Below are 12,045 nucleotides of genomic sequence, written 5' to 3'. Positions count from 1 at the left end.
TATTAGAGGTAAATAATACATGGCCCTTGAGTCCTCTCTCTGTGATCTTTGGAGTCCCTTTTGACTATAACTGCTGAAAACAAACAACGTTCTTGTCATTCTAAGGTAGAAAGCTATAAAAACTGTGGCATATTTAATTTAAAAAAAACCTCTCAAATTTTCACCCAACCCCTTTCCGTTATTATGAGTTATGTAATTTTGCTTATTTTTTCATCTATTTTCATCTACCTTCTTGCCCCCAAAATATAGACATGACCACTTAAAGATTGGATACTTTACTGCAAGATTCTAAAATGGGTGGTGCAAGCAGGTGTGCCAGTCATATGAGTAGACGTTATTTCTTCTAAATGACCATATTGAATTCCTCACAATGCCTTCTTGCATGCTTTAACAAATGTGATTGGGAAATTAATGTTATATTACGTGTGAGCTATACCTATTTTTGCATATTAAGGATAATGGGGTTTTTTTTTTTGAGGGGGTGGGTTTGTTTTTTGTAACAGTAGCAGGTAGGAGCATTCTCTCTCTTCCATAATTTGCCAACTGATTATTACTCTCTAATGGATTCTGCTCTAAAGGACTTGAGGCAAGGCAGTGAAGAAAAAAACTGCCAGAACAATGAAGTGGGCATTGTGATGTCATGAATCAAGTTTCACCATTCAATACTTGTGTTTTGTGCATGCAAGAATGTCAGGGCCATAACTTATATGTTTGTTTTATCACTTGTCCACCTTGTCTATTATGGGAATCAAAGAAATTAGTAAAGTGCTGTCATTTTTAATATCTCAACTACCTCTTTTAATGAAATACAAAAAATTCATTAAAATTGAATCAGAATCCAAACTAGTTAGATATGAGATTAAAAAGGTATAGATTCTTGACTTGTTCTAGGGATTTTTTAGTCTTCCCTCACTAGGAACCTGACAGCAAGCTACTATATCATTTCCCAAAGTGAGAAAATCCACAAGTTAACATACATGCTATGTTTTGGATTTTTATTCACATGTCTGACAGCAGGCAATTCAATACCTTTTAAGCAAGGACCAAAGGCAATAATTTCTTTGTTCTCTGGCCCTTTCCCAGAATTTGATACTAAAGCACTGTATTTCTGAAGATGATTTATTCAATGATTAAAGGTAACAGCATTTGTTAAACCTATAACCATCTATCCAACCAATTTTCATAATCAGAACTTATGAGTCCCTTCCTTTTACTAATCTTTGATCAAATTCATAGTTCCCTATCCTAGAGTTAAGAAGACCAAAAAATTTGGATTCCAAAATCACCCCCGCTCTTAACATACATTCTCTGATCATATAGGTTTAACAAATTCACACAAATCTTCAGGACTACCCTTCTCTAGGATATTCCAGATGAGTTGGACTATACGTTCTGGCACTTCTGGGCAACACAACTATTTTATTCCTTATAAAGGAACAGTTTTTTGGTGGGATATAGGATGAGGATGTTTAGAAATGTAGGGAGCTCAGAAGACAATAATAATACTCCTGTCCCCTATTTTCATTGCTTTTTATCTCCTTCTTTCTAGGACAATAAATCAATGTCTAATGAAGAAGAAAACAGTGCTGAGCCAGAGACAACAACTTCTGGGCTTAAGATCTTCAAGCTAGGTTTCCCTCAGCTTAGGCCAAAGCTAACTTTTCTTATTTTTCGCTTGCCCCAGCATCTTAAGAGTCAGCAGATGCCTGAAGCCAAACTGATAAAAGAAGAGCCAATCAGTGATAAGAGGCACAGATTGCTGGCCATTCGGAATGGGCTTTTAGCAGTCCCTCATCCAATTAAGAAGACCCTGCCTGTGACCCCAAATCACAAGGTCACTCCACGAAAGCGTCATTTCTTTTTCTTCTGGAGGAAGATATAAGGCATTAGAAACACATGAGGCATTGAGAAAACATAATACCTGGGCTAGTGGAAAATGTTCTAGCTTCCCAAATATTTCTATTGTCACATCAAAAGTTTAAAGTGAGGTTGGTCCTACAAAAGGGGGAAATGTTTCCTTCAAAAATTCAAAATAAAAGTTATCATTTTGAAAAAGCCCTCAAAGATGAAATAATGTTTTTTTTCTGGGATATTACGATAGTGATGATGACGATGTTATCCACTCAGTCGTGTCCAGCTCTTGGGCAATTCTATTGGCTAGATCTTTCCAATCTTTCCATTTTGCACTACTTGAGTTCTTCCATGCTCTGGCAGGCATCAGCTTCAATGGTGTCCAGCCACTGTATTCTTAGACAGCCTGGTTTCTTTTTATCACTAAGTCTTCCAAATACCATGGTAGCTGCATGAATCTCTGAAGGTAAATTGTATTCCAAATGGTAGGCATTGCAAACAAGTAGACACCATTTAGGTTCCATAACACTGTTTGATGGATAGAATTTGAAGCACACCTATGACCAGTTGTAGCTTCTGGATGGTCTTCAAGGGCAGCTTCATTGCTGTAATACAATTGTGAAGTGGCCAGGGCATAACTGATTGTTTGAAGAGCCTTCCAACTCAGAAAAAGGTGCACATGTGTCTGTGAAAAATCTCTTGGTCACAAGAGCACCTGCTCTCTGAATAGGAATTGAGAGTACAAAAGATCTGAGACTGAGCCCTATGGGGCACAATCATAAGGAAAAGTACCATCCTATTGAGAGTTAAAAATGAAATTGTATTCCTAGTAGTGGTGTATGCGGGGGGCACATAGTCTTTTCAATAGTCTTTTCTGTTCCTCCCATCCAGACCCATATAGCCTCCACATACTGGGCTAGGATTTCAACAACATCATATTGAGATTATATACTTATTTGTGTGATTCTAAAATCATCAAGATCTCCTAGGTGGTGTTACTGAAATTGTGTATGTCTTGACGAAGGGAGAAGTCATTTTTTATATCTCTCTCTTCTTTTTTCATTGTTTTTCTCTGCACATTCTTTTGCAAACTAATAATTTTTTTAAACACCACCATCAAGATCTCTTGATAAAAATGGTTTATTCTGAACTACAGTACAGACTGAGTGCTTATCTGCACAATAAATTGTCATAGCATGAGAATGGCTCATTCACTCAAGGGCAAGAATGCAAAGTGTTGTCCTCTATCTGCCCTGGGAATGCAACTTTCACCCATCTTTTCCTGCTAGGCATCAAGAGTGTTTTCCAACCTGTTCCAAAATATCAGAGATTTGTGCTTCATTTCATTTAAGGCCTCAACTCCATGGTTCCTCAAATTCCTGACTTCCTGTATTTATTTCATTCTAGATTTCTGCTGCTGCTGCTGCTGGTGTGTGTGTGTGTGTGTGTGTGTTGTCCCATCTTCTGAAGAAATCTTGATTGACGAATCCTTCTCCCCGCTTCTGTTCATCTATTGATCACTTTTTAAAAATAAATTAGTAGGATATTGAAAGTCTCCTCTCCACTCTTCTTCAATGATGTAATAGTGAAAGAATCAACAGATGAAAATATTTGTAGCTCGGGGTTGAACTGTGGAGTCATTGATGTTCTCTGAGCTTGGCAGTTTTCCAGCACATGTTTTATTAGCAAACTAGATAATGAATTAGGTAACATCAGTGCTATAAGTTTAATCATCTAGCACTGATGATATCTACTTTGGTAATAAAACATGATAACATCAGCAAGAGAACTACCAGATTCAGAGAACACCAAGGACCCCACAATAGTAAAAAGTGAAAGGCTAGACTAGACTTTCTTTCTTTCCCCAGTAAATCTGACAAGAATTTTTGTCAGTTTTGCCTTAGAACCTTCCTGCCCTGGGATCTTCCTTGGGCTCTATCCCAAATAATAGGAAGAATGATACAACTGCTTTTCTTTTTATTGATTTAAAAGTGGATGTCCAAACAGGAAGATGCCAACTTGCAGTGAGAAGTATAATCAGAGGAGGGGCCTAATTCAGAAGTTATATCAATGGGAAGCATATGACTGAAAATTCTGCCCATAGAAAGGTGGAATTTTTTTTAAAATTCAGGAAAATCAATAAACCAGTGATGTTGTTAAGACTGGACAAAATTCCAGGTCATCACAAGAAGGAAGACCTTCACATCCTGAATGGGATTTCTTAAACGCTTCATTTCTGGCTGTTTTAGACATCATATATAGAGTATATAATATTGCAGTGCAGAAAAGAATTAGGTGACAGCAAAATCTGCTAGTTGACACATTAACCCAATTTCTGAATCTTAAAAAGTTGTCAGGAAATCCTCATATCATGATTCCTAACACGAGAAGAGTTCTCCACTCCTCTATTCGTAGCAGAATACCTTATGCCACCAGACTTGAAATTTTAGACCTGGACAACCTAGAACTACGCCGCCTTCGGTCCGATCTAAGTATAGTACATAAAATTATCTACTGCAATGTCCTACCTGTCAATGAATACTTCAGCTTGAACCACAACAATACAAGAGCACACAATAGATACAAACTCAAGGTAAACCGCACCAAACTTGATTGCAGGAAATACAACTTCAGCAACAGAGTGGTCAATGTCTGGAATACTCTACCTGACTGTGGTTTCTTCTCCAAACCCCAAAAACTTTAACCTTAGACTGTCTACTATTGACCTCACCCCTTTCCTAAGAGGTCTGTAAGGGTGTGTGCATAAGTGCACCAACGTGCCTAACGTCCCTGTCCTATTGTTTCTTTTTTATTCATATCCATTTCATGTATTCATCACTATGCTTATACCTATTATCTAATACTTGCTTGACAAATAAAATAAAATAAATAAATAGAGTGCTGCCTTTTACAAACCACAATTTTACTACAGTACTAGTACTATTTATTGCTGAAGAAAATAGCAACTATGACCTAGAGGCACATTCTTTTTACAATTCAAGTTTAATGTACTGTATAAAGTAATTGATTATCCACATTTTTATCCCATGATGTTGATTAACACAAGAGTGAAAGATGGCTATGACTAGAATAAGTCCTTAGTACAGGTAGTCAACTTATGACAATTGAGTCCAAAATTTAAGTGAAACATTTGTTAAGTTAGTTTTGCCCCATTTTATGATTTTTCTTGCCACAGTCGTGAAGTGAATCACTCCAATTCTTAAATTAGTAACATGGTTGTTAAATGAATCCAGTTTCCCCATTGACTTTGCTTGACAGAAGGATGCAAAAGGAGATCAGATGACTCCAGGACTGCAACTGCCATAAATGTGAGTCAATTGTCAAGCATCCGAATATATATAAATTGCACTTAACAATGAACTTAAGGACCACCATCAGTGAACTTTTGGCCAGTATTACTTGGTCTGTTGTATGGATGCTTGTGTGTTTTTAGGAGGCAGGGAATTTTGGTCAGTGGGGAGGTGTTTGGGGATTGTCTTCTGTGTGTGCAAGGAATCTGGTCTCTGCGTGTTATGTGAATTTCGTTGTATGTATACTGTATATATACATACAATGACAATAAAGAATTCAGTTCAATAAACCACATGACTATGGGAATGATGCAACAATCATAAATGGGAAAAATGGTCACAAGTCACTTTTTTCAGTGCCATTGTAATTTTGAATGGTCACTAAACTATTTTTCTACAAACTCAAACAACTGGATTTTAAAATAGGGCATTATTTGGTTCTGGCTTATACTATCACCAAGTGAACTATTGGTTCCCCGCAGCGAATTAGGGACTTGCATTTTCCAGACGTTAAGCTGAGGGAACAGCATCCGCCATTAACTTCCCTTTCCCCACCACCCCGCCCAAGCGCCTGGAAAAAGGCGCGCGCCCCAACCGCCAAGCTCCTTCTCCATCTTGGCTCGCGTCATGGAAGAGGAATTGTCGTCCCCCCCCCCCATTTCCTTTATTTTCTGAGGGGGAAACTCCTTTCCATCGCCATCGCTCTTCCTTTTCTCACAAGCGCATCCCAGGCTGAGGTGGTCGCAGTGAATTCCCTTCCCTCTTGCTGTAGTAATCCTTCCATGCCGTGAGCAAAAACGCTTTCTATCGTGGAGCGTTTGAAGGACCACATTGTTCGGTGGCTTCGTAGCTCCAGGGTTTCCCTCTTCAGTCGATTTAACGCATGCAGATTTGTAATAACGCTGCAAATTGGTTGTCGGACAAAGCAGTCCGCTTTCTTAACTGTTCCAATCCGAATCTTTTTTTTTAAATATATATTTATTATTTTAATAGCATTGCCTAATCCATTAGTAAAAACATGGGTTCATGGCTATTAGCGCTTACAGTGCCTCGTGAGCATCTCTGTTATAAAGCTCATAGATTTGAGGACTGCTTTAAAATTCCTTCTGTCTTCCTAAATTGATATTATTCTAAAAGAATGATTGCACAGATGCTAATATACTACCATTTCCTTTAAAAAAGGGTCTCAAATGTCCTAGAATGTCATTTATAGTGGATTGTATTGATTGATTGATTGGTTATATGCCACCTATATGGTCAAATTTTTACCAACCACACATGGGTTGGAAATTTGAGATCATTTGGCCAAATGAAATAATTTGGTCAGATGTCTTCATATGGAAATATTAAATTCTAACTTAGTATTATTTATTTAAATAAACCTGAAGCTGTTTCTAGTTTGTCCTGGGAACAGTTTATTTTTTTTTCCTAATCCCTCTCTGATGAGAAATAAAGAAAGTAATATTTTTGATTCTTGACAGTGATTAACAAATCTGTTCCAATTGCATGAAAACATCACAGAGTGCTCTATAAAAAGGAGTAAAAGTGTTCCTGATTAGGGGAATTTATTACTACATAGTCTAAATACTTACCCAGTTCTAACCATATAATGAGTAGATGGGAAGCTTTGATGCCCAATTTATAAATGACTTGACATTCCATTGGATATTTTTATTGCAACCATAAAGCCTGTTATGTAATTAACTAAAGAGACTTCTTTTTTTATAGATTTTAGAACTGTTAATTGTTGCAAGACAATAAAAATGTCATTTTTCCCCATGAAAGCATTCTACTGTAGATCAAAGCTTTCAGTGAGGTACTCATTAGTGATGATGGATCATGCTTATCACAACACTCTTGAGAATACAGCATTTGTGCAATTAACTGCAGTTTTGTCAGCAGATAGTAAGTATTAGCTATTCCTGAAAATGTTAAAATGATAGCAGTTTATATTTAGTGTAGGGAGTATCTGCTTTATGAACCATTATCCCTACCTATTTAACTATTAAAATTAATGTATGCTTTAATTTCTATTGCAGGTCAGTGGCATGGGGGTGGTGTTGGACCATGTCTTCTTGTGACTATATAGGGACTTCAAGCTGATGTCCTGCTTTACATTCCCTCCTGGCTCTGCCAGTCTCTGTCCTACAGCACTTAGATAATGAAAAATTTGCAATTTTTCACCTAATATTTTATTTTGAATTAAATGTTTATTCTTAAAGCTAATGATTCTTTAAATATAGGAATATATCTAATTTATGTACTACCAAACTTGCACAAATCCTAACGATTTGTAATATAAAAATATAATGCACAAAATGTAAAAAGTAATAATAAAATTAAACTTGAACATTAAAATAAACCATAACACATTTTAAAATGTGATGGCACCAATCCATATTAGGGCATATCAATTTTTCAAAACCCTCTAGAACAACTCCATTTAACAGGTGTTTTTAAAAAGATAATGTGATCTCTAGAAGAAGACTATTCCACAAAGATAAAGATTCCCCTCGCACATATGTGCTAATTGTTTCCGGCTCTAGGGAGTGGTGCTCATCTCCGTTATAAAGCTGAAGAGCCAGCACTGTCCGAAGATGTCTCCGTGGTCATGTGGCTGGCATTACTAAATGCTGAAGGTGCACGGAGCACTGTTACCTTCCCACCAAAGTGATCCCTATTTTTCAGCTTGCATTTTTACATGCTTTTGAACTGCTAGGTTGGCAGAAGCTGGGACAAGTAACGGGAGCTCACTCCGTTACGTGGCACTAGCGATTCGAACCACTGAACTGCCAACCTTTCCGATTGACAAGCTAGCGTCCTAGCTACTAAGTCACCGCATCCCTCTCCACAAAATAGAACCCTTAACAGAGAAATTGCTTTAGATCGCTCCTATATTTCATCTCTTGTAGTTTGGGAACCTACATTCAGCATATACAACCAGCAGAAACAAATTGGATAGGAAGAGATAGTTTTGCAAATGCTAGGAACCAACCATTTAGAATTTTAAAGGGTAAAACCAACCCTTTCAATCTGGAAACCTATTAGAAGCCAGTACATCATCCACAATATAGATGGTATCATTATATGGTTACATTCTACACCAATTCCAATTTTCAGATAGTTCTCAAAGCCCATTCTAGTAGTCTATCGTAGTGGTGATGAGGGCATGAATGAAAATATCATTGCCAGGTATTTTAACTCCAGGTTTCTGTGTATACTAGATGAAGCTGAATTAAGGTTCCTTGATATCCTAGCAATGACTTGGAGTCATGACTTGCTCTTTCAGGAGGAGTGCTACCCCATTCAGAGTAACTGCTAGAACAGACAGCAGCTATCTTATTAGAGTTCAATCTCACTTATTTTGTCCTGTCTAGATCTTCATAGTTTTCATGTACAGAATCAAGATAGTCATGACATCTGTAAAGATATTTTTGGAATCTGGAAACAGAAAGCAAAACATGGAAAATGAGGGATATTTCAGCCTTAAGAAATCAGCAATGCCTCAATACAGCAATTTATGGAAGTGGGGTGGGGGACAGAGAACACACCTTAATGTATTTGTTCACAAATGACAACTAAATTTTCTTAATTTAGTTTTCAAAATAAGTAAGTTATTCATTTCTTCCTGAAATTTTACACACACACAAACACACACATACTTTCTGAAATTAAATTCATTATATGTGAATCTTGTTTCTTTGGATATACTTTGGGGGTTGACAATATCTGGCTTAGCCCAGGGTACAATATATTACTGAGTCTAATCAGCTTTCTGATAATATCAGTCTTTGAACTGGTGGATAATTAAACAGAAGAGGTAAAAGGAAATCCCCTGTGGGACCATCAAGGGAGAGCCCAAGGGAATCACCCAATTAAAGCCATTCCAGCTCTATCCAGGTCTGAACTCTAAACTAAAAACAGCTCAGATATTTCATTGTCTCTAAAAGACTTTACATCTGGAGCCAAAGCATCTTTTCAACACTTTCCCTAAAAAGGAGATGTTGGATGTATTAATTAGCAATGGTTCAGATTTCTTTTTTCTTTCTTTAGAGTAGATACAGGGATTTGACACATAGAGGCTATAGATATGTGTAACCATATATATGTATAGCTCAGAGCAAAGAGGCAAATGTAACATCCTAAGATTTCCTATGTATGTTCTAAAATAAAAAGTTAGCAGTCATTTTATATAACTAAAAAATACAAATTTCAGAATCGGTTATACCTATGAAAAAAAGCAGAATCACGGACCATAGAGAGCCAGTTAAGATTTTTCTTTGATTTTTTTTAAAGAGAAGAAAGGTCAAGAATAGGCTGAGCAAATCTTAATAAAAACATCCACATTTTTTATTAAATGTAACTTCCTAATTTCTTAGCAATGCCGTGGGACAGCATTGGTATCAGCAATAAAAATATCATTTTGAATGCAGGCCAGTACTCGGAAGAACATGTTCTAAAATGCACATTCAAAGCATGTGACCCAGAAGAAACAGGTAAAAAACATTTTAATACCATTTGGAAGCACTTAGCATTTAATAAAAAGCTCTTTATTTTGCTAAGAGTTTTTGAGAATGTTATTTTATCAATGTACTCCAACAGAAAATCTCAGTTACTGGAGTTTGATTTAATGGTAGTCCTTGCTTATCAAGTGGCCTCTTTAGCAACTGTTTGAAGTTACGATGAAAAAGTAACTTTACAATTGGTCCTCACACTTACTTGCAACATCCCCATGGGCACATGATCACCATTTATGTGCTTCACAGCTAGCTTCTGACAAGCAGAGTCAATTGGAGAAGCTGGCAGTGAAATCTCAAGTCACTGTGACATCTCACTTAATGATCATGTTGCTTAGTGACAGATTTACCAGTCTCAATTGTTAAGGGACAGAAAGTCTCAGTTGTTAAGTGAATACTATCTGTATTTTTTTAATCTTAGATCTTGCTAGCCATTATCTAAGTATATCTTCATTCTATGAGGGATATAAGCTTGAAGAACAAATAAAACCTAAAATGCTGAAGAAACTAACATAATTTTTCATGCTTGTGTAGTATAGAAGCATATACAACAGTCCAGGATGGAAATGATTTTTGATTATATGCTTTGATTATATGTTATATCTCCTCATTCCAACAACTAGTGAATTCTATAGTAAAAATATTTTAGTAAAATATTTTTGTAAGAGGGTAGATAAAAGGCACTCAAGGACTTAAATCATTTTGTCACTAGACTTAAAGTATTTTCATAACATCACTCAGCAGTTGCTGAAGTGATGTAGGGTCTTTCTGATAGCTCAGTAAAAATGCTATCCACTGTCCTTGAGCTGACAAAAAAGTATGCTAACATAAATACCCCATTACAATCCTTATTCTGCCAAAGTAAGGAGGTTTGTGAATGGGTCATCTTTATTTATTGTAGGTCCAATTTTAAAAAACTGGATTCTCTTATTTCATTTTCCTTCCCATCAAATTTTTACCTGCTAGCAGAAGAAATATCTACCAGTCACTTTTCTTTTGTGTAATGAGGAGAGTTTAAATGGATACTTAGAATTCTCTCACTGGTCCTTTTGCAATCCTACTTTTGAACCTGTGACCTGTCACATTATTTCTTAACATGTTCTAGTGCGATTAAAGAATGCTAAGCCTGAGTTCAAAAATAGCCCAGTTGATAGGTAAAATACAGAAGAGAGATGCAGAGTGAAGTGGGAGGGGGTGATGATAACAAGCAAACCCAGTCTTCAACTAGTGCTGCAAGGGAATAGTCAGGCCTACAAAAGGGACTAAGCTTAGGAGTGAATTCTAAATTTATCTGTTGCACCCAATGGTAGTCAAAAACTGGATTAATCTGCATGTACTCAACACACTCAGTACCATAGCACCAAAGACTTAGTAGTTAAAAAAATAATTAAATGGGAAAAATATGGCCACCACACAAAACTTAAGCATCTAAAAAAAACCAATGCAGCCCTGGGCTACATCAACAGAAGGATAGCATCAAAATCATAAGAAGTAATAATACTGTTTTATATCACACTAATGAGACAGCACTTGGAATAGTATGTACAGTTTTGGTCACCATGATACAAAAAAGATGCTGAGACACTAGTGCAGAGAAGAGCAACAAAGATGATAAAGGGTCTGGAAGCTAAATTGTATGATGAACAGTTGAGGGAGCCTGGTATGTCTAGGCTATCGAAGAGAAGGATTATGGAGGACGTGATAATTGTTTTCCAGTACTTGAGGGTCTGTCACAAAGAAGAGTACCGTGTTTCTCCTATAATAAGGCTGGGTCTTATTTTTTTTTGAGCCCGAAAAAATGGCTAGGCCGTCTTTTCGGGGGTGACTTAATTCCCCCCCCTTGCATCTTCGGGCGGGCGGCGACGGCTTGGATGTTGACCTCGGCATTGGTGGGGCACTTCGTATCGGGGTCAACGCAGGCAGCACCATATCCAGGTGTGCAACAAAAGTACTTCCTAACGGCAAGCCCCCCCACCATTCCCCCCCCATTTCACATGTTTTAATATAGGCCTTAATTTGGGGGGAGGGGCTTAATTTCATTTCATGCCTATAAAACATGCTGGGACTTCCTATTGGGGGAGGCCGTATTGTTGGAGAAACAGGGTAGATTGACTTATCCAAAGTACCAGAGGACAGAACAAGAAGTAATGAGTGAAAGTTTGATAAAAAAGAGATCCAACCTAGAAGTAAGGAGAAATTTTCTGACACTGAGAACAGTTAATCAATGGAATAGGTCAAGGGTCTTCAAATACAGGTTTAAGGCTTGTGGACAACTCCCAGAATTCCAGAGCTAACATGACTGGAGTAGGAATTCTAGGATTTGAAGTCCACAAGTCTTAAACCTGTCAAGTTTGAAGACCCCTGGA

The 12,045-nt window shown here is 37.2% G+C and overlaps 2 protein-coding genes across 4 annotated transcripts in view; both read left to right on the top strand.

The window, feature by feature from the left end:
• LOC113418548 (leukocyte antigen CD37) overlaps positions 1-2,053 on the top strand; it is a 60,273-nt gene extending 58,220 nt beyond the window's left edge. For all 3 annotated transcript variants that reach the window (XM_087946300.1, XM_087946302.1, XM_087946301.1), the window contains exon 5: positions 1,550-2,053. In XM_087946300.1, the coding sequence (XP_087802426.1) occupies positions 1,550-1,882 (333 nt within the window). In that variant the 3' untranslated portion in view covers positions 1,883-2,053. The remainder of the gene's footprint in view (positions 1-1,549) is intronic.
• Positions 2,054-6,991: 4,938 nt separating this feature from the next.
• KASH5 (KASH domain containing 5) overlaps positions 6,992-12,045 on the top strand; it is a 42,159-nt gene continuing 37,105 nt past the window's right edge. The window contains exons 1-2 of the mRNA XM_087947452.1: positions 6,992-7,067; positions 9,542-9,658. Of these exons, the coding sequence (XP_087803578.1) occupies positions 6,992-7,067; positions 9,542-9,658 (193 nt within the window). The remainder of the gene's footprint in view (positions 7,068-9,541; positions 9,659-12,045) is intronic.

The sequence above is a fragment of the Notechis scutatus genome, chromosome Z (assembly GCF_049901735.1).
Source record: "Notechis scutatus isolate UNSWTSFEM ecotype Mainland chromosome Z, rNotScu1.2, whole genome shotgun sequence".
Classification (NCBI taxonomy): domain Eukaryota; kingdom Metazoa; phylum Chordata; class Lepidosauria; order Squamata; family Elapidae; genus Notechis; species Notechis scutatus.
Note: the sequence above shows the minus strand (reverse complement) of the source record. Positions and strands in the feature narration are given on the sequence as shown.